The sequence below is a fragment of the Alternaria atra genome, assembly GCF_907166805.1.
Source record: "Alternaria atra isolate CS162 genome assembly, contig: 21, whole genome shotgun sequence".
NCBI lineage: Eukaryota > Fungi > Ascomycota > Dothideomycetes > Pleosporales > Pleosporaceae > Alternaria > Alternaria atra.
In genome coordinates, this window is record NW_025091319.1 from 5,328,565 (window position 1) to 5,349,362 (window position 20,798).

Consider the following 20,798-nt stretch of genomic DNA (forward strand, 5'->3'; position numbering starts at 1 on the left):
GAGAGACGAACGCAAATCGCTTAAACGTCTATCAGGAAAGAAAAAGCTTGATACATGAACAGAAAAACTCGACAAAGGAAACGTACTAATACATCTCCTCGCCCCTCTCTTTGCCACTGCCATTATTGTGCCTTACGCTGCCAACCACACTGGCACGTCCGCTCCCACCGATACGACTGCCACCCGCAGACGCACTTCTTTGGATGCTTTCGGCACCATCTTCATCTCTTCGATCCCGCTCTTTCTCGAGCGCAGCCCTCAAGTCTGCATTCTCTTCTACTTTTTGCTCCAACCTCTTCCGGGCACCGCTTCGGTCAAGGAGTCGAGCTTCACGCTCAGCCTTCAACCGCCGTTCGAGTTCCTTAAGTCGATGTATCCACTTCTGCTCACTTGGTTGAAGCGGCCCAGCGGCAGGATAGGGGTGACCTGGCGCAGGCGTCGACGAAGTTGAATAATTCTCGACCACAGAAGCGGAGTGAGCACGCAGCAGCGTTTGCGCCATACTGGCACGTTTGGAAGAGGAAGAGACAGGTGACGCAGCACGTGATGGCGAGCGGCTGACAATAACATCATTACCGGATTGTGTCGTGGTGGTGATGGCGCGGAGGGTCTGGACCTCGGATCGCAATGTCTTGTTCTCAGTACGCAGCTTGTTGAGTTCCGCGGTGTTGAGATCAACAATACCGCCACGGACGGTGCTAGGTCTTCCGATCGACTGTCTTTGAGCCATCACAAGCTTTTCGAGCTGATCAAGTCGCTTGGAGCGAGCGTCTAGGCTATGCTCAAGAGTTTGGTAGTCGCGGACCAGATTGTTCTCTATGTTGCGGATCCTTTGCTTGAAGGCACCAATGACACCCTCCACAGTCCTAACCGCAAGAATGATGTTCTTGTTGAAACCTTGAACGTTCCTGGAGATGAGCTCCATCGAAGTAAGTTCGCCATTGATGAGAGCGTTGTTGCGGGACCACTCTGCACCACAAAGGGTGGAAAGTCGATTCCACAGAGCATAGAGCAGATTGTTTCGCTCGAGCAGCTGCTCCTTGTACTGTTTCTCCAGACTGTGAAGTCTCTGGCGATCCTGGCTTCGAAGAGTTTCGAGCTCCAGAACTCTTGATTCGTGTTGCTGGATCGCCCTGGTAGTGGATTGATGACCACGTTTAGCGTTCTCGAATGCAGTTTGGTCTTGTCGACGGGCTTGACGTTCACGTTCGAGCAGCTCTGAAAGACGGCGGCTCTCCATGCCGGTGCTCTCCAGGAGGGTGTCGCGGGCGCGCAACAAACGATCCTTCTCTGCGAGATCAGCCTTGACGACCTCGAGCTCTTGCATAGTCGCTTGAAGATCTCGTTGAAGCTTTGCGATGTCCTGAACAATCATTGTTAGTGTCTCTCCAGTCGCTAGAAGTAGCTTTGCTTACCTTGAAGAGGCTTGACCTCGTACCGTTGAGGTTGCCCAGGGACTCACGAAGCGTGTGCTCCAATTCGTCATGACGTTGCTTCCAGGTGGATGCCTCAACCTCTTTGCTTGACAGGTTCTTTCGTAGCTTCCTGCTGTCCTCCTTGAGCTTCGTCAACTGACTGTTCAGATCAGTGATGATCTTCTCCACCTCTTGCTTCTCTTGGGTTTCCAAGACATCGCGTTGCTGCCTTTCTTCGGCCATACGCTCTTCAAGGTCCCGAGAACGTTCTCTGGCCTCTTGTAATGTGACTTGAGTGTGGTTCAAGGCTGACTCTAACTCGCCAATCTTGATCTTGTCGCCTTCTTGCTCTTCTCTCAGGAAGTCAATCTCACCCTGACAAGACTCAAGCTGGACGTCCAATCGCTCATTCTTCGATCTCTCCTCACTAAGAAGCTTGTCTTGTCTGTTCAACTCTTCATTGGCGTCTCCGAGCTCAGACTCAAGGTTCTGAATCTTGCGTAGGCTTGCGTCTCGATCGTCCTCGAGCTGTAACAGGCTCTCGCTAACATTCTTCATTTCCTGCTGTAGAGCGTGGAAGTCTTCAGTGGTGTTTTCGAGATCGTTGTAAAGACGGTCACGTTCCGCCTGCTTCTGCTCAAGATCAATTTCCAGCCTTTGAACAGTATCCAGCGCTTCCTGCCTTAGCTCCTCACATTCCTGCTCTTTATCTTGCAGCAGTTCCAGTGCCTCGTCACGCTCGTTTGCTAGTGCTTGAAGATCTTCTGTCTGTGCTTCTATCTCCCTCTCCAGCTCCTTGACCTTATTCTCAGTAGTCTCAAGCATGTCGAGATGGCCATTGAGCTGGTCATCAAGTTCTTTGTATGACAGCTTCAGCTGAGATAGCTCGTCTCGCAGAGCAGCATGTTTGCTTTCGAAGTCTTCTCGGTCAGGATCGCTCTGCTGGGTCAAACGCGTTCCGCCGCTTGCTCTCGAAACAGACCTCATGTGGTTGCGGGAGATGGAGCGTTCCAGGATACTATCACCGGCCGTTGATCCTGCATCTCCTCTTCTGATTGTGAGTTTCAGGCCTTCGTTCTCTTCCCTTAGACGAAGGTTCTCTCGATTTCTTGATGTGAGCATAGAGGCTTGTGCGTGAAGATCACGTTGCAACTTCTCGTTGTCGCTCTGTAGATGTTCCACCAAGGTGCTGCTTGTGCCACCAAGCGAGATTGGCGCAGTGTTCTCATTACCATCCGAGCCAGAATTCGAACGAGCAGCAAAGGACTGCTGAATGCGCCGTGAGTTGTTGAAGGTTTTGTTGAAGTACTGGTTCGTTGTCGAGTGTTGCATCTGCTGGTTCTGCTCCTTCAAACGCTCAACCTCTTCTCGGAGCCTTTCAATTTCAGTCTCTGCTTGCTGACAGCGAGTCTCGACTTGCTCACGCCTTGCGCGTTCCTCCTCGAAATCCTCCTTCCACATGTTGATGGCCTCGTCGAAACCGGCAGAGTCTTCACCAGAGCTCTTTTCTCGCATTGTCTTGATGTAATCAGCCATGCGTCGATTGTCCGCTTCTTTCTGAAGGGCCTCCTGCTGCCACTGGTCCACAGTGATCTCTGTAGACTCTAGGCGCTCTCGTAGAAATTCAATCTCTTCCTCCAGCTCAGCTTGTCTAGACGACTGAACACTTCTTCCGTCTTCTGAGCCGCTGCCAAGGTCTCTGGAACTGGCGTGTCCTTCCTCCTGGGCCTTGAGCCTTCGCTCCAGATCACGGATCTTCTTACGCATTGACTGACTTTCCTTCTTCTCAGTCGCGAGGTCGGTTTGCAATTGGACGTTCTTTGAGATCATCTCCTTAACCCCCTCGTCAGATCGGTTCTGAAGCGCTTGGTCGAGGAAGTGGATCTTAAGTTTAAGATCAAAGTTCTCCTTGCTGAGCTTGTCGATCTTGCTATTCTGTTCCTTCAGCGTAAGATTGTGTTTGCTCCGAGTGAATGGAGTGGCCATATGCCGTTTGTCTGGCGACCGCGAGTGCTTAGCTCGGAAATCGCGTGCAATAGAATCCGGCACTTGTATGTCTTGGACATGCCTGGCGATAACGGTATCGGTGGGAGCAGCAGGCTGCACGCTAGGAGCGCGAGGTGTCTCGGGTGGGGTTGCACTGTTAGGAACCTCCTCATCTAGACGACCTAGACTATTGTCTGGCTGGAGGAAAGCAGACAGAGAGTTGGTACTGATACTCCGGCCCTTTTCCCAGGGGTTGGTGTCGCTGTATCCTGACATTGACGAAGCGATGCTACCTAAGCTCGGCAATCTTGATAGGCCAAGGCTCATCCCCCGTGGTCCACTCGAGCGAGGAATTGCGCCACCAGTTTGTAAGGCATAGTCTGCACCGAGACTTGCTGTGCTTGCGCCATCTCCAGACGCGTCGGAACGGTTGGTAAAGGAAGATACAGATGACCGTTGGCTCGAATGGCGATGTTGCAGGTAGCTCGGTCGCTTGCTGATCTTCTGGGCGGTCGCAGGAACTGGTGGTGGAGGCATAGCTATGCTGTCCATGCTAAAATCGTTCTCGTTTGTAAGGGAAGAACCTTCTTCAATTTGTGAGAAATCGGGAGCTTTTACTGTCGAGGCGCTGGATGTCGGTCGTCGCACGTCGACTCCTTTTTGCTGGGCGCCTGAAGCAGCGTGTTCCTCTTGATGCGTGCTGTCCTCTCCCTCTGATTGTTCCGTCGTCTGACTTGCCGAAGCGCGAGATTGGCTTCGTTGCGCGGCATCCGCAGCGGGTGAGGAAGGTGCAACTTCTGATGTTGCGGTGCTTGTATCCATTGAGTCATCTGCCCCAAAGTCTAGCCGTCTAGCGGCAGGTGTCTTGTAAGCGTCTGCGGGCGTAGGAGCCTCCGAAAAGGATGAGGAGTTGCTACGAAGAGTGTTCCTAGATTGCGACTTAGTCGGTGTATTCCCACTGCGCACTTCAAGCTTCTTGGGCTTCTTCTTGGGCTTTGTTAACTCTTCAAGATTGTCCATTACTCGCTGCATATCCGCGTCGTCGTCCACAGGTCGAGCCGATTGCTGAGAATTTCCTGGTGAGCCCCCGAACAGGTAGGTATCGTCTACGCCGGACGGTCCTTGAGGTGCTTCGACCTGGATAGGCGCCTCCGGAATAAAGCTCGATTCAATGTCCATCAATTGGCGCTTCATCTCGCGATCCTCGAAGACGCTTTCGTCATTGTGCGCGTCTTCTTCTTCGATAATATGGTGTACGATGCTGCCGTCTTCCTCAGTTGGTAGGGGCGGCAGATCGGAGTCTGGCTGATCAAAAGCCCTGACATCGTCGGCGTCTGATATATCGTGCGCCATGTGGTTTTCGTGTGTGGGTGCCAGCGTGGGGGTGGAGGGTGTGGAGTCGAGTTCGTCTGTTTGCGAAGCCTCAGCACTTGAGGCAGGAGCGTTGTCTGTCGCCATGGGGGCCGATGCGCGCGCAATGAGCGGAGAAGTCGCGTGATATGGAGTATTTGCGAGGCCTAGTCACCAGCATAGTGCAACTGCCAAGGCTGCGGTGAAGTGAAAGTTGACGACAAGTGCGGTGATTCCCTGCACTCGCCTGTGAGTGACAACAGAGCGCGCGTTGTTTGCGCTAGTATGAATTCGTCGTATTGCCCTACCATTCTACCGGTCCGGTCCTAGACCAACCGGATCTGCTGCCGGACATGGGGTCTGCCGTACCCAGATGTGTGTTCGATATGATACAAGGTACCTTCGTGTTTACATTGCGCGGTATTCTAATTCGTGAGTGATGTTTTGTTGACGACCAAGTGATATAACGTGCGCGGCTAAACATACGCACAAAGAACATCCATATAATCCCAACATTCTGATACAGCGAGAACAGTGATAGATGTACGTCTTTATTGTGTCATGGTTCGATGCTATCGACTGGCCTCACGAAGTACTATCGTCCCAAAAACCAGTGCTCATGTAAACTCCTGCTAAACGCTTATGGCCTTTCAACGTGCCGGGCTTCTTGCTAACGACGTTCCGATGCATATATACGTGTGTGATGCGAAGTATGTAGACCGGCCCAGCGAGGCAGCGCAGGTATCGTCTACTCTGACCGGATGCGCTTTTTAGCATAAAGATTCTCTATGCGTAGATGCCGTGCTAGTTCTAGTCGTATGGCGCTTTTCAAGCCATTGCCGCGTCCTTTGCACGCTTCTTCTCTTTCTTCGCTTTCTTTTCCTCCTTCCTCTTAGTCTCCTCAGGGTCTCGGTGCTTCTTGGTCTTCTTTGATGGCATTTCAGGCGCATCGACGCCATTGACGTCAGCGTGTTTCCTCTTCGGCGTCTTCGAGGGTAAGTTGAGTCCATTCGGCATTCCAAGGCCCGCAGTCCCCCGTGGTGCTTCAGTCTCGCTATCTGAATCACCAATAATCCCGGCGTCATTGCCACTAAAGCCAGTGGGAAGGAAGCGCATCTTCAGTCCTGTGACCTGTGGTCGTGGTGCACGGATAGTCGATCGCGTGATAGAAGCGGCCGCTTCTGAACCAGTGTTTTGGTCTGCTTGTTTTGCGCTGAGTTGAGGGAGTCGCACAACCGATCGTAAACGTAACGTCTGTGATATCCGTGTAGATACTAGCCAGGTCAGTACAGTCAATAGAAGCAGCATTTGGTGAACGAACCAGGCTCCATGCCGTTCTTGCGAGGCAACAAAACCTCCCGGGTGCCATCTTCACTCTTTTCTGTCTGAGCGAACCCATAGTCGGTGCCCTTGTAGCTTAGTATAGCGTCGCCTTTCATAGCTTTGTCCATGGCAAGCTCGCTGAGATCCTTCAGTGAGACGCCTGCAGGAGCAGTAATGTGCCATACTTGCTTTCCGTCCAGATTATCAAATAAACCTGTCGACTTGGAAATGGTCTTGTCGCTTAATGGCACCGGATTGAATCCTTTCGGCGGTACGTAGGCCTGCGTCGGTCGAAAATCAACTGCATGCGATTGTGATTGCACTGGAGGTGGTGGTTGTGTTTGAGCTGGTTTGCGTGTTGGTTGCGGCGCGTTGTCTGAGTCTGAGTCTGAGTCTGAGTCGTCACTAGAGGTGTCTGAGCTGCTTGTGCTGCCGCTGTCGCTCGAAGTATCCTTGCCCTTCTCGTTACCCGGAAGCTTCGTCTGTATGTCCCTGGTCGGCGCGTCATCGCCGCTTATCTCAGAACTCGACAAGTCTGCGACATCCTCTTCTGTTGCGATATGCTTGGATGCTGGTTTCTTGGGCGAAACCTTGGGCTTCGATGTGGATTTGGAGGCAGGCGCGTCTTTCTTGCTAGGCTTGGACTTCGCTTTAGGAACACCGTTCACGTGGATACCGATGGTGGCTTTCGGCTTCTCCACCTTCTTGGGCTGCGCGGTGCTCTCAGTGTGAGAATCATCATCACTGTCGACGAATTCTTGGCTTAATTGCGCTTTTGATGGGATGATCTGAGGTTTCGACTTCGGCTTGGAGCCTGGCAGCGGCACCTTGGTTTTGTGTGTGTCCTTCATGGTGTGTGTGGAGCCATACTCTTTGCGATCAGAAAGTCGAAGTTCGTTTGGAACTTTTTTGCGCCGCGGTCTGTCGCGCTCGGGCGGAGAAGAGCCGCATATCCACTAGTCCCGATCTAGAGTTGGCGCGCCAAAAATCATTGGCTTGGTCCTTGAGATGATGGACACATGCAGAACATCAGCATCAACATCGAAAGTCAGTATGTCGGGAAAAAGGAAGAGAGCAGAAGACACTGCTGCAGCTGGAGTCGCCAGCGGCAAGCCACTCACTGCGATTGCGGCAGCTCGACTGAGAACGGAAGCCGCAGCTAAAGTCGTAAACACACCTGAAGTCACGCTTGAGCAAATTCCTGTACCAGCAAGTCCATTGCTTCAAGATGGAAAATCAGGCCAGGAAGATTCGGATGAAGAGGAACAGCGCGTTCCTGTACAGCGAAATCTCAAACTTTGCAACTGGCGCAACGAACCCCAAAACATACTTTCAGACACCGACGCTGAACTTACTATCAATCTGAACAAACACGCGACAATCACATTGGTCGGCTGTTTTGACTTGGTGGTGTTGAGAGGCGCCGTCAACATCAATGGTGCCAATATTGGAACAGTCAGTCGTGATGGCCAGAAGAACCAGGTTCATCGAGCATCTGTACCAGTCACGCATCCTATATCCAAAATCCGTGGACTAGATGGTACAAACCACATAAGATTCAAGACTTGCAAGATACCTGCACCGCTGGCGCATATTAGCCCAGTGTTTGACGGTATTTGGAACGATGTGAATGATCGATCGTTCCGCATTGTAAGTGCATCTCTTCACACATACAATTACCTTGTCCATTATCGTGTTCTCGTGGAACAGGTTGACTTGTTGAGACTACGTGGAAGATCTAACGTTTCTGCTAGGTGACCAACTCAGATGCGGATACGCTTTCTCGACCATTACGTCCTGAAGTGACGCCCGAAGACTGGCTTCGTGCGATCGAGGACTGCGCCAGCAATCCTTCTATTACCGTTGTAACTGGAACACCCAGCTCAGGCAAATCGACCTTTGCTAGGCGGCTTGTGAATCGTTCCCTTACAGGACTGGGCAAGACCGCTCCATCTGTACCAGCCGTATGTTGGATGGATCTTGATCCGCAAAAACAAGAGTACGTACCCGGAGGTCAAGTATCTCTCGTCGTGGTGAGAGATTTGAATTTGGGCCCAAGTTTCACACGTCCCTCCGTTGTACCAGAACAAAGAGAAACGACCAGGAATGAGGTTATCCGCGCACATCCAGTTCCTACGAATTTCGCCAATTATGCAGACTATTACCAATCTTGTGTTGAGGATCTCTTTCTGGCATACAGGAATCTTTCTTCTCGAGATCCGTCTTTACCATTAGTTGTCGACATACCTAGCTTCCTCTACTCCTCACATTTCGACCTACTGAACAAGCTGCTGGCGAGGATCAAACCGCATAATGTCGTACACCTCAGCGATACACGAGCCATCGACACTGAAACAGCGGCAAGGCTGCATTTGCTCCAAACATCAACGTCGCAATACCACGGCACAGTCTATGAGATCACAGCGCAACAGCCTCAGTCAATCCCTGTAAGGTCGGAGAACGAATTGAGCGCTATGCAGATGCAATCCTACTTCCATCTCAAATCGAGCAGTACGAGCCAGGGTCAGCCTCAAGTACTTAGCTGGACGCTAGACCCTCTTTCACAGCTAGTACCCTGGGAATTTTGTTACGAAGAAACCCTCGAGCGAGAACAGGATGTAGTTGCTTTCGCAATGTATTCCGAGCCAGTCGAGCCATCCTCATTGCTGCATGCATTGAATGGGTCCATCGTTCAAATCATCCAATCTACATCATCTGCTGTTCCTACTTCCGATGGCTCGCTTCCCAGGACACAGAAACTTGGGATTCCATATCTTCCAGAGTCTGAGCGCACAGGCATGGTACAGCCACTGGATCCTCGAACAACAAGACTGGTTTGCACAGCAATGATTCGAGGCTTCAATCCCGAGAAGAAGATAGTGGAAGTTTTGGTACCAAAGACCCACGAGTCGTTGTTGTACAATCTGTCGCCCGAAAGGACCATCTTTGTCGGCGGGTGCTGCGACGTGCCCGAGTGGGCATTCTTGGAGGACGCATGTGCTCAGGAAGAGGCGGTGAAAGCGAAAACGACTGTCGGTGATGTACCCGTTTGGGTTGAAAAGGAGGACGTTGTAGATGGCATGGGATATCTTAGCACAGTACGCAGAGTGAGGAAGTTCCAGACCTAGTATTACACTAGGGAAAGCTCTCTTCATCATCACTCCATAACGAGAGGCAAAGAGGAAATTATAATGCCATTTTCGAATCCTAGGCTACTTGCCTCAGGAGCACGTTGCTAATTTTGCTACTGCTGATGTGTGATCACTCGTAGTATACTATATGCTTCTAGTTGGAGAAGTTGCGTAAGTCCTTTCAGGTGCATCTGCATACCATTTCAGGTCTAGTCGGTAGTCTCGTTGAACGAATGAAATGGAAATTTTGGCTTTCTTGTTGCGAGCTACTGTTGAGCCGCACTATTGCTATAATATGTACAAGTCGACGCCACGACCTCGTTCCAATGTCACCGACTACAAGATCATCTTCGGTGGAGCTGGATGTTGTCAGCAGATAGTCTGAAAATGGTTGATGAGGAACTCACGATCGATGATTGGGCAAGGCAGGTTGCGCTCGTACTTTGATCCTATGACGCCCGTCAGTACAGTCATATCCGCGGCCGATGCGGAAATGTATCCGGGTATGGGCAACGAACCTCCAGGAGCCGTGGGTGGGCGGTAAGGGTCCGGGTGCTTCCACTTCTCGAGCAGGTTCTCCGTCTCCTTGATCAGTTCCTGTGCGACTTATCAGCAAAGTCCCCTATGTAGCCGTAATATGTGTAGAGTTGCAGATGTAATCGTCGTGGTGGAATAGGGAGACGCACCCTCATCTGTCGCGGTTCGGTAACATTTCGCTTGGCCTCAAAAAGTTCGCGGATGTACAGGGCTTGTCCGCGCCAGAGGTATCGGTGGACGCTCCAGTCGAGGGCGAGCTTGAGGGACCGCCTGTAGAGGCGTCTGCAGCTGGGTCAGTTTCTGCGCGTAAAAGGCGAGGCTGGCGGGGATTCGGCGTACAGGACGTGTATCTTGGAGCTCATGACGGCGATGGCCCTTCCAGTGGAGTGTGTGGCGGAAGGGAGAAACGTGGTTCGTGGCCGCAATGCCTCGCTGTTGTCGCAGATGGCTTGGTGAGGGCAGCGTGAGGTCGCGGGCTTGGCACTTGTGCCTGTGACGGAGGGTGGCTTCCGAGACGTCAGAACCGGTGCCCTGTGCCTGCTTCAGTACCGTACAATTGCCTCAGGAGGACTCATATACGAAACTTCGTTCGCTCGAAGTCGTCCATCTCTCTCACACGCATTCGGATTTCTTTTTTCCAGTCTTCGCTTGGCTCCCTATCATGTCTGGCCAACAGTGTCTCCGCCGTCTACCAGCGGCTATGCGCTCTGTGCGAGCTTTGCGCGCAAGCCCACGAGCCATTCCTGCCGCGCGCAGCTATTCCGCCATCTCCAAAGCGAACTCCTCTGGTCTCCTCGGTCAAGCCTCAAGGTAACTTGCATGTTTCTATGTGGTAATATGCCCACCACTAACTGTTTACAGGCGGCCTGGACAGCTGTCTTCACAACGCCTATGGACCCTCGAGCAGACACGAAGCTATGCCGACACTATCGTCAAAGTGCCTGAGATGGCCGAGTCGATCACAGAGGGAACCCTGAAGCAGTGGTCAAAACGTGCGTCCACCTCATTCAATCAAATACTCCACCAGCTCACAATATGCAGAGGTCGGCGACTATGTTGAGCAGGATGAAGAGATCGCTACCATTGAGACCGACAAGATCGACGTTGCCGTCAACGCACCCGAGGCTGGTACTATCAAGGAATTCCTGGTCAACGAGGAGGACACCGTCACCGTTGGACAGGACATCGTAAAGCTTGAGGCTGGTGGTGCTCCCGAGGGTGGAAAGAAGGAGGCCACCGAGCAGCCAAAGGAACCCGCAGCTAAGGACCAGGAGACTTCGTCGCAACCTGAAGGCCAACAAGAGCAGTCTCAGCCAAAGGAGGAGCAATCCGAAGCGCCAAAGGAGGAGTCAAAACCAGCGCCTCCCAAGCAAGAGGAGAAGCCTCAGCCGCCCAAGCAGGAATCCAAGCCTGCGCCATCCAAGAAGGACTCCAAGGCAGAGGAGCCCAAGTCAGCTACACCTGGCAGCCGTGAAGAGCGCCGCGTATGCACCCCTTATGTACACAGAGTTGTTGGTACTAACAGCCTTACAGGTCAAGATGAACCGCATGCGCCTCCGCATCGCTGAGCGCTTGAAGCAGTCGCAAAACACGGCCGCCTCTCTGACCACCTTCAACGAGGTCGACATGTCCTCCATCATGGAGTTCCGCAAGCTCTACAAGGACGAAATTCTCAAGAACAAGGGCGTCAAGCTCGGTTTCATGTCCGCCTTCTCGCGCGCCTGCATCCTCGCCGCACGCGATGTACCTGCCGTTAACGCTTCCATTGAGGGCCCCAATGGTGGTGACACCATTGTCTACCGCGACTACGTCGACATCTCCGTCGCCGTCGCTACCGAGAAGGGACTCGTCACCCCTGTTGTCAGGAATGCTGAGAGCATGGACATGGTTGGTATCGAGAAGGCCATCGCAGACCTCGGCAAGAAGGCGCGTGACAACAAGCTCACCATCGAGGACATGGCTGGCGGTACCTTCACCATCTCCAACGGCGGTGTCTTTGGCAGTCTGATGGGCACTCCCATCATCAACCTTCCCCAGACCGCCGTTCTTGGTCTGCACGCCATCAAGGAGAAGCCGGTCGCTATCAACGGAAAGGTCGAGATCAGGCCGATGATGTACCTTGCGCTCACATACGACCACCGACTGCTCGACGGAAGGGAAGCTGTCACTTTCCTGGTCAAGGTCAAGGAGTACATTGAGGACCCCAGGAAGATGCTCTTGTAAGCGTCGGCACTGTAATCTTGTATTTTTGCATATATTGGGGGATGGGTTGTCGGGCGAAAGCGCGGGAACTAGTAGCAGGGCAGAGAGAAATGTGGTCGGGTGGTTCAATGAGATATTTGTACATGCATTGATTGACTCATAACGCGTACATATGTTGCTTGGAAAATCGAATGTGTATGGATAGGCGGTTTGCTGAATATTAAGCGTTTCTCATCCCATGATGTGCATTGGTGTGTTTCTGCGTCAATGTCACGTCTTCGCGCAAGCGGTCGGTACTCGACGCGTCAATATCGACATATATCATACCGAAGTTCACGCTCTCGGTCGTAGCGGGTCCGATTAATTTTTAACATATACGCGCAGGTACATAAACACTCATATACATGTCCGGGAGTATTGGTAGTGTTTGATCGCGTCTGGTGCTCGTGCCTCTCGAATGGCTTCACGAAGGAACGACTCCGCCACGTTCGAATTTTAATGTGCAAACCGTCGCAATCGTTTCTTCGATACAGATTCAGTGATTCAGTTTATTTTCGTGTAAATCGAGTATGGTGGTGGGTTGTGGCTATTTTTTGAATGAGTTGTTGTGCAGTGTTAATTCCAAAGTTTAGTAACGGACATGCTGACATTTTGATGGATCAAGAACAACCAGAAAAGAAAACACCAGTGTAGAAAATTAAATGAGAACAAATGTACTAATTAGGAGCATGTAAAACATTTAGAGAATTAGGTACAATCTATATAACCTGTGGTTATTTTCCCATTGAGTCGACGGTGCAAGTGGATGATGCATGACTACAAGAAGATACCCAAGCATACGCGCCCTAATGCACACATCACTTAAGCATAAAATAGCATATAGAACAAGACAGAGTAGACGTCAGACTTGTTTTACAAGTTAATTGCGCACACAAAGTCATGTTATTCACTGAAATGCACGCGCATGTCTATTGACGTTGGTAAGCCTTACACATCTATGGTACAATCTCAACCAAGCCCAAATATAGCAATTGAGAATTTAGGATACATCATTCCCAACGCTTGCGAGCATTTGTTGCCCAGGTGATACAATTCGAGACGCATAGTCTAAACATGACGTCGTATGCCATGTATATACGATATATTTTCACTATTACAATGCAACAACCCGTCGCAGATCGATAGTCGCAACTACATGGATTTGCGCGGAATGTACATGCAGGCTGGGTAGTCGAGATTGCGCGATCAGCAAAACTGGTTGAATGCAACGTTGTCGCACGAGTTGACCGCTTCGAGATTGCGTGCCGCGTAGATCTACCGGCAACATGGATTGCTTCTGGTGCGAGGCTGGCTAGCTTCCCAATGAATACCCGCCCCACAAACTGCAATCGCCAATCCGCGAACAAGAGACATGGGAAACTAAACGTTAATCAAGGCAAAAGTAGTCACTGCAGAAGACAGATAGTGAAGTGATATGCTCGATTCAGCTCATGAGCTCGCGGTCGTCAATACAACCAGCTAATATACAGCTCTGGTATAAATCCCGTAAAAAGCCGAGAACCCAAACCCAGACCGACTCCCATTATCATTGCAGATGAAAAAGACCCATGAAGTAACCACGCCGTGAAGAAGAAACTCAAATGCAGGACGCGTTTAGAGCTCCTGCGAAGGACCCTTGCCAGGCTTGGCTGTCTTCTTGGGCAGAAGGTCTGAAAGTATGTTAGCAACTGATGCGATGCGATTGGGTTATGATGTGACGTACTCTGGTGAATGTTGGGGAGGACACCACCCTGGGCGATGGTGACGTGTCCAAGAAGCTTGTTCAGCTCCTCGTCGTTCCTGATGGCGAGCTGGAGATGGCGGGGAATGATACGGGTCTTCTTGTTGTCGCGGGCAGCGTTACCGGCCAACTCGAGAATCTCAGCAGCGAGGTACTCAAGGACGGCAGCGAGGTAGACGGGGGCACCGGCACCGACACGCTGAGCGTAGTTGCCCTTGCGGAGAAGACGGTGGACACGACCGACGGGGAAAGCGAGACCGGCCTTGGATGAACGGCTGAGAACGAGTTAGCTATGATGCAATGTTGGAGATGCAAGTTGCAGATGCAATGCGAAAAGACGCGTCAATCAAGCAAAAGACGCGTCAAAAGGATGCGAATTGAAGCTGCAGAATGCGCAAGGCAAACTCGAGCTCAAGACGCGATGCAGGAGATGGAAGTACTCACGATTGAGCGCTGGACTTGGAGCCGCTGGCCTTGCCTCCGGATTTGCCGCCAGTCATTTTGAAGGAGTTTGGTTGGGGTGGGTTAATTGAGAAAGTGGGAGTGGTGAGAGAGATGAGTTGATTGAGCGGGTTGAGCTGGTTGTGGGCGTGGAGTGTCGAGACGATGGATTGCTTGCTGCTGTCGGGGGGCGGGGCGGTCTTATAAGGACGGCGCTGGACTGTTGTGAGTGCGCGAGATCAACCTGCCCACGCTAGCGCGCGAAAAGGCAGCGACGCCGGCTAGCGCCTGCCGCAAGTCAGCGCAAGATCACTCGCAGGCCTCGCTTAGCCACCAAACTGGCAAGAGCTGCCGCACGGGCCTCCCAGCCGCTGCTGGATCACAACATGAGAGCGCGCTCCCCATAAGTAGCGCGTCCCCCGCCGTCGACGACCTTTCCCTTCATCCATCGCAAACTCCCACCACGACACTCAACCAACTCCATCTCACTCCAAACTTCTGCTTTTAACCCAAATCCACCCTTTTTACCCAACAACCCCAAGTCACTCAAAATGCCCCCCAAGGCCCAGAAGACTCCCACCACCGGCGGCAAGGCCCCGGCCGGCAAGGCTCCCGCTGAGAAGAAGGAGGCTGGCAAGAAGACCGCCGCGCCCTCTGGCGACAAGAAGAAGCGCACCAAGACCAGGAAGGAGACCTACTCCTCCTACATCTACAAGGGTAAGTTTGCCATCTGCGCGTCATTGAGCGCGACATTCAATCTTTGGAGCAATCTGCTTCATCGACTTCCATTGAGCAAAATTTGCTAACTCATCTTTCCAGTCCTCAAGCAGGTCCACCCCGACACCGGTATCTCCAACCGCGCCATGAGCATTCTCAACTCTTTCGTCAACGACATCTTCGAGCGCGTCGCCACCGAGGCCTCCAAGCTCGCTGCCTACAACAAGAAGTCCACCATCTCATCGCGTGAGATCCAGACATCGTACGTTTTACACTTGTTTCGCAACCAATCGCATATACTGACTTCATCCACAGAGTCCGTCTGATCCTGCCTGGTGAGCTTGCCAAGCACGCCGTGTCTGAGGGTACCAAGGCTGTTACCAAGTACTCCTCTTCCACCAAATAGAGTGCTTTCTTTTCGCCGGATGTTTTCTTTGGGTCTTTCTTGTCTATTTCGACAAGTGGTTATGGGGTGCGGTGTTCACGGGTCCTTTGCTAATGTGATCATGGGTCGGTTTGTCTGTCATCGAATCATCTAGTCGTATTCGACTACGAGGTCCATCAGGGTCTGTACATTATACCACAGCAGACGGGAACGAATCAATTCTTTCGAACTTCATACATGACTCCAATTTTCCCTACCTTGATCTATCCATTATTTTTTCACCCTCTCGGTCAATTCGCATTATCCTCTAACTATCAGCTACTTCCACAACGAACAGAACGATTCGGCTTAGTCGTTATGCGCCTATGACGCGCAGATCCGGGGAACGCGACACATTCGAGTCGAAGCGCGATATCGACGCGTTCGAGATGGTCGCGTGCACTGCATCCGGACACGCGCGTCAAATCGCGACTTTCGCAATCGAGTGCTCTCCGATTTTAGTTCAGATGACGTAGACGCCCATTTCACGAGCAACGTGTTGTTTTCACAGTTGCAATATCATGCACGTGCTCCGCATGGCGAGCATCGAAACCTGAACGAATAACTAGCAAAGAACGAGGACTGCACATGAAAACGCGTCATTTACGAATTTACATGTACCAAACCCTGGAAATCCACATTGATAATCCTCGACTCCAGACATGTATGTACCCGTATGATATCATTGCGAGACCCAATTTAAAACGCCGGAGAGAGAGAGAGCAAGCAAGACAACTATGGTCTATGGTAAGCCATCCTCATCCCAGCTCTCAACTTCGTCAATAGCGCCCTCTCTCTCCTGTCCTCGTGGCGCTGGCTCTTTATCTTGCACATGGACCACGCTCTTACCTTGCACGCTGCGGACGCCTTCTTTCCAATTATCGTAGTCTTCCTGCGATGTTATGAGGAAGGCGAGGAGCATCGAGGGATCCATCTCGCGGATTTGAAGACGGCGGATGCGGCGTGTGTGACAGGTTGCGAGCTCTTCTGTCGAATATGAGGATGTGCTTGATGCGGGGACGATGGTTGTGGATGAGGACGTGGATGTTCCTGAGGCTTCAAGTGTGGACGTCGATGCGGTTGCCTGGCTTTCGGCGGACGATGAGGGAGGGCGGTAGGGTAGGAGTGGGCGTGTGCTATGGGGATCGAGGTAGAAGAAGTTGTTCGCCTGTGTGGCTACAAAGTAATGTGATGCTGATGGACGGCCACTGTGCATAGTCAGTAAGACTACTATTGGAGTGTGCCAGATGCTCGTTGCGTCTTACCCTGCGATACCGATACTCTGCTTCATCTGCAAGCTCGCCTTCAGCGCTTCCCAGTATACTGGAGTGATCTTGTCGATGCCCAACCTCGTGCCGACTAAGATCAGCGTAGGCTGCCATTCTCCGTCATCCTCCATGGCGATCTGCTTTAGCTTGTCCTCGTACACATCGGCTCCATCGCCCGACACGTACACTCTCAGCCCAGCTTCCTTGTGCTTGTGCACTAGATCTTGTATGCAACGTGCTGCCGCCGAGGGACCGAACCACTCTCCGGGGTACTTTCCACACACAGCAGCGCCATGCTCGACGAAGCGATGGATAGAGAAGGGTGCTTTCGGATCATCGGCAAACATGGAGAGTATTTCTTGATGCTCCTTCGCATCAGGCTTCTCTTGGTATCTCCAGTCCCGTCCGAGACGTAGTATCTGCAGCGCGTTGGCGAGGATGCACTGCCCGCTCCTGATCATGCATCCAAAGCCTGTATCCGACGTAAAGCCCGGCGAGGCCAGGTTCTGCATGCGCACGCGAAAACTCATGGCACTTGTTGCCTTTGGATCTTGACTCTTCTGGATGGCTGTGAAGCCAGAGCGGTAGGTCATCCATATGCGCGACTCGAAGTCGTCGAGGAAGGCAGAGGGCCAGTTGCCGTATTGTGCTGGGTCCTCGCCATTTGGAGCTTCTTTGCGCTCTGTCTCTTCGATGCTGGTTCTTATCCAGCTTTCATCTTCGTTGCGCTCGGACAAGGGCGTTGGTGTCCCAGCGGATGGCGAATCAGTGGGCGTAGGCTTGGACGGCGGAGGTCGGGGATCATAACGCTGGCCTAGCAGCCATATAGGTTCGTTGGAATCGTTAGTAGGCGGGGGGTCGTAAAAAGTGCGGACGACGTTGCGGGTAACGCGCTCAAAGTCATGCATGATGGCTAGAACAATAGGTGGTGTGGCCAGGGCGACGATGGATGCGGAGGTGATGCGGAGGTCCGAGATGAGGTTGCCTAGAGCTGGCTACATGCGTTCGTACTTGCCACGACTATTTGCACATATCCACGACACCAGGTGTTGGAAGAGAGATATAGTATCAGCACGATGTCGAGCTTCTTCAGTTGGTGCAGTGAGCCGCAGAGGTCATATGCGGCTCTACGAACCAAGGTTCCCGCGGGGGAGGGGCCCACGGTGGCTATCACCTGGCTGTATCACTGAGCGTCAATCACGTTTCTGGGATGCGTTGGCGAGGAATGCACAATCACGAAGTAACACGATTCATTCAAGCGCACCGTGTCCACCCACTCCACAATGAGGTTCCTAACTGAGGAGCTGCTACAGCTTCCCAGACGTGCTCAGAGCTCTCTGGGGCGCGATAACCAGCGGCCCTATCGTCATAAGCTCCGCTAAGCTAACCCTGCGCATCATTACTAGCCCCGCGCCACTCGCGACGAGAACATCCAAGAGCGCATCATCTCCAAAGCTTCCACCGCGCCTTTCTTTCATTTTCACTGCAAAATTTCGTCGCACTACTATCGCCATGTCGCGGGGCAAAAAGGGCAAGAGCAAGGCCAAAGGCGGCTCAGCTAAGAGCACACCGCAGCGCGCGCCTTCCAAACGCCACTCATACCAATCATGGCCAGTCCATGAGGAGAGTATGTTTGCGCTCCTTCCCCAATCGCCACGTTAAGATTGGGTTGTGTTGACCGTTCCTGCAGCAGCCGCGTCCAAGTTCTCCCTCAAAGACGAAGCAAAATGGATGTCCAGTCACCGCACCGCCGCATTTGAGGCTGGCAAGAAATTGCGACACATGCCCATCGAGTTCATAAGCGCCGGCCACCTCGAAGGCACGCTGAAGAAACTAGATATGCCTGAAGTAGAAACTGCTCAGGTCTCGTCTGATTCCAGCGCTGAGTCAATTACACCGTCCTCGCCCTCCTCCACACCCGACAACACGACAGCGATGGCACACATGGCGATTCGCAGCCCCTCGCCCGCGCTCTCTGAGGCTTCTTCATCAAGTGCCGATGAAGTGCTATTCAGAGGCCGTGGAAATCAGTCATCAACTGCGCCCATCGCCACCTCGTCCACGCAACAGGCACCCACCGCCACGCCCGCCACGAAGCCACAGCCCTCCGAAAACGCAACAGCACGACCATCACAACCTGATTCTGCTACAGAAATGCCATCTGTTCGGACGCCTGAGCTCACAGCTACCTCAACCGTCGGCCATGCATCAGTGACCGCGACAGGCGACGTCCCAGTTTCGGTTGAGCTTAGCATTCGAGGTAATGCTACATCTCAGCTTGAGGTTGAGGTGGGCTCAGATGCCGACAACGTTGATCAAGACCAGTTTGCAAAGAGGAGAGGAGGTAGACCCGCATGGGAAGGCAAAACTACCGAGTGGCAACATCGAAGCAAGCCAAATGTCGGATGGTTGCCTGGTAATGCCCGTCCCGATATGGATGCCTACCTGCGTGGCGAGGTGAACCCCCGCGACGCAGCTATCGACGATTATATGCAGAACATGGAAGAATTTGGTCTCACCGAAGATCTGGTGGCTGCGTCTGGCTTCGCTCGTCGTGAAATGGATCTCGATGCCGGCAGCCATAACGACTGGGAGTCAGCTTCTGGAAGCCAGGACGACGGCAACGAAGGCCAAGGCAGCGATAACTGGGATTCGGACATGCTGCAGGATTTCGAAGACATGAGCACATCATCAGACGTAATGGACAAAGTTGTTCGGATTCTATCAAAGCGCACCCGCAAGAGTGGCCTCCAATATCTCTGCGTATACGAAAACTCTGTTACAGACGATGCCCGTTGGCTTTCGTACACACATCTCAAGACCGCTGATGAGAAGCGACTGATTAAAGCTTTCGAGGCAGAGGTCTACGAGCGTGAGCAGCAGATGCTTTCCAGCAGTGACTCTGAGGACGAAGATGAGGAGGATGATGATGATGAAGACGAAGAGGACGACGACGACGACGACGATGATGACGATGAAGAGTTCGACGACGAGACCATCGCAAGGATCTTGCAGAAGCAAGAAGAGCTTGGCCTAGGTGGTGACGAGGTGATGTTGTACGCCGGCGACGATTTCTTCGATGGATCAGGCCCTGCCAAGGACTACTCGTATGGTGCTTACAGCAGGCCTAATAAAAAGAAGGGACGTGGACGAGGTAACAAGGAGCCTACTTTCCCCTCGGCTTCTGCTATGGTTGCGGCCCTTGAGATGGACCCATACGGCGGCTTCGATATTATGGACACTGAGCGCCCATCACTAAAGCCTAAGAAGAAGGGTCGACGTGGCCAGCCACCGCCAGAGTTGGACGATTCTGACCTCAACGAACAACTACAGAGCGCGTGGGCAAACGACAGAGCAAAGAAGCGCCTCAAGAAGGCGGAGCGCGAGGAGTTGCGTCAACAAGGCTTGTTAGGTCGCAAGGGTAAAAGCCCCAACCTCAAGGTCAAGTACCAGGGAGGTATCGACATGGAGGACATTGTCGAAGAGCTTCGTGAGTTCTTGTTGGGTGATATGCAGACACTGTCTCTACCGCCTATGGAGGCCTATCGCCGTGCCACCGTCCACCAAGCCGCTTCATTCTTCAACTTGAACTCCCGTTCCCGTGGCGATGGTATGGATAGATTCACTATCCTCTCCAAGACCACTCGCACTCGCACTTATACAGACGACGAATTTGATATCGCGATTTCAAAGAAGGGCTTCGAGAAACGCCTCAAGGGTCCTCTCTATGCCCAGGGTGGCGGTGGCCGTCCTGGAAAGTTCTCTACTGTCAAGCACAAGCAAGGTGGTGCACGTTCTCGTCCGCAACTGGGCTACAAGGATGGCGAGACTGTTGGCGCAAACGCACCAGAGTTGGGCCCGGAAAACAAGGGTCATGCTTTGATGATGAAGATGGGATGGTCTAAGGGCACTGCTCTCGGTACTGCCGACAACAAGGGCATTCTGCAACCTATCCCGCATACTGTCAAGATCAACAAGGCTGGTCTGCAGTGATGCTCCAGCTCCGACCGAGGAAACGCTCTTCAACACTACTTTTCTCTCATGAGCGTTTGCAGGATTGGTGTACGACGAGCCCTTTCCCTACAACCGTTTCTCATGTCCGCGCAACGCTTGTTGCGCTGTGACACTCTATGTAAATCTTTCTATGTATTAGTACTGGCGAATATTCTGGCGTACGAAGGTTTTTCGGTAACAGCACGGTTACAAAGGGCGATGGCATAGCAT

General features: G+C 52.4%; 9 protein-coding genes across 9 annotated transcripts; 4 read left to right on the forward strand and 5 right to left on the reverse strand.

Moving 5' to 3' along the window:
- Positions 1-85: 85 nt before the first annotated feature.
- Positions 86-4,859, reverse strand: ALTATR162_LOCUS2206 (uncharacterized protein; the record flags this gene model as incomplete). Its single annotated transcript, XM_043309808.1, has 2 exons — positions 86-1,363; positions 1,416-4,859. The coding sequence occupies 2 exons, from the start codon at positions 4,857-4,859 to the stop codon at positions 86-88; spliced, it is 4,722 nt and encodes a 1,573-aa protein (XP_043165743.1).
- A 720-nt stretch (positions 4,860-5,579) lies between these two features.
- On the reverse strand, positions 5,580-6,925 carry ALTATR162_LOCUS2207 (uncharacterized protein; the record flags this gene model as incomplete). Its single annotated transcript, XM_043309809.1, has 2 exons — positions 5,580-6,025; positions 6,073-6,925. 2 exons carry the CDS (start codon positions 6,923-6,925, stop codon positions 5,580-5,582), a joined length of 1,299 nt encoding a protein of 432 aa, XP_043165744.1.
- Positions 6,926-7,127: 202 nt separating this feature from the next.
- ALTATR162_LOCUS2208 (uncharacterized protein) lies at positions 7,128-9,202 on the forward strand (the record flags this gene model as incomplete). The annotated part of the gene is made up of 2 exons (XM_043309810.1): positions 7,128-7,724; positions 7,829-9,202. The coding sequence occupies 2 exons, from the start codon at positions 7,128-7,130 to the stop codon at positions 9,200-9,202; spliced, it is 1,971 nt and encodes a 656-aa protein (XP_043165745.1).
- A 339-nt stretch (positions 9,203-9,541) lies between these two features.
- Positions 9,542-10,104, reverse strand: ALTATR162_LOCUS2209 (uncharacterized protein; the record flags this gene model as incomplete). Its single annotated transcript, XM_043309811.1, has 4 exons — positions 9,542-9,564; positions 9,613-9,802; positions 9,892-10,024; positions 10,082-10,104. The coding sequence occupies 4 exons, from the start codon at positions 10,102-10,104 to the stop codon at positions 9,542-9,544; spliced, it is 369 nt and encodes a 122-aa protein (XP_043165746.1).
- Positions 10,105-10,403: 299 nt separating this feature from the next.
- Positions 10,404-11,965, forward strand: ALTATR162_LOCUS2210 (uncharacterized protein; the record flags this gene model as incomplete). Its single annotated transcript, XM_043309812.1, has 4 exons — positions 10,404-10,552; positions 10,604-10,734; positions 10,784-11,226; positions 11,276-11,965. 4 exons carry the CDS (start codon positions 10,404-10,406, stop codon positions 11,963-11,965), a joined length of 1,413 nt encoding a protein of 470 aa, XP_043165747.1.
- A 1,632-nt stretch (positions 11,966-13,597) lies between these two features.
- ALTATR162_LOCUS2211 (uncharacterized protein) lies at positions 13,598-14,224 on the reverse strand (the record flags this gene model as incomplete). Its single annotated transcript, XM_043309813.1, has 3 exons — positions 13,598-13,653; positions 13,707-13,999; positions 14,169-14,224. The coding sequence occupies 3 exons, from the start codon at positions 14,222-14,224 to the stop codon at positions 13,598-13,600; spliced, it is 405 nt and encodes a 134-aa protein (XP_043165748.1).
- Positions 14,225-14,716: 492 nt separating this feature from the next.
- ALTATR162_LOCUS2212 (uncharacterized protein) lies at positions 14,717-15,288 on the forward strand (the record flags this gene model as incomplete). The annotated part of the gene is made up of 3 exons (XM_043309814.1): positions 14,717-14,882; positions 14,985-15,144; positions 15,198-15,288. The coding sequence occupies 3 exons, from the start codon at positions 14,717-14,719 to the stop codon at positions 15,286-15,288; spliced, it is 417 nt and encodes a 138-aa protein (XP_043165749.1).
- Positions 15,289-16,048: 760 nt separating this feature from the next.
- On the reverse strand, positions 16,049-17,482 carry ALTATR162_LOCUS2213 (uncharacterized protein; the record flags this gene model as incomplete). The annotated part of the gene is made up of 2 exons (XM_043309815.1): positions 16,049-16,514; positions 16,572-17,482. 2 exons carry the CDS (start codon positions 17,480-17,482, stop codon positions 16,049-16,051), a joined length of 1,377 nt encoding a protein of 458 aa, XP_043165750.1.
- Positions 17,483-18,086: 604 nt separating this feature from the next.
- Positions 18,087-20,567, forward strand: ALTATR162_LOCUS2214 (uncharacterized protein; the record flags this gene model as incomplete). Its single annotated transcript, XM_043309816.1, has 2 exons — positions 18,087-18,201; positions 18,265-20,567. The coding sequence occupies 2 exons, from the start codon at positions 18,087-18,089 to the stop codon at positions 20,565-20,567; spliced, it is 2,418 nt and encodes an 805-aa protein (XP_043165751.1).
- Positions 20,568-20,798: the final 231 nt, after the last annotated feature.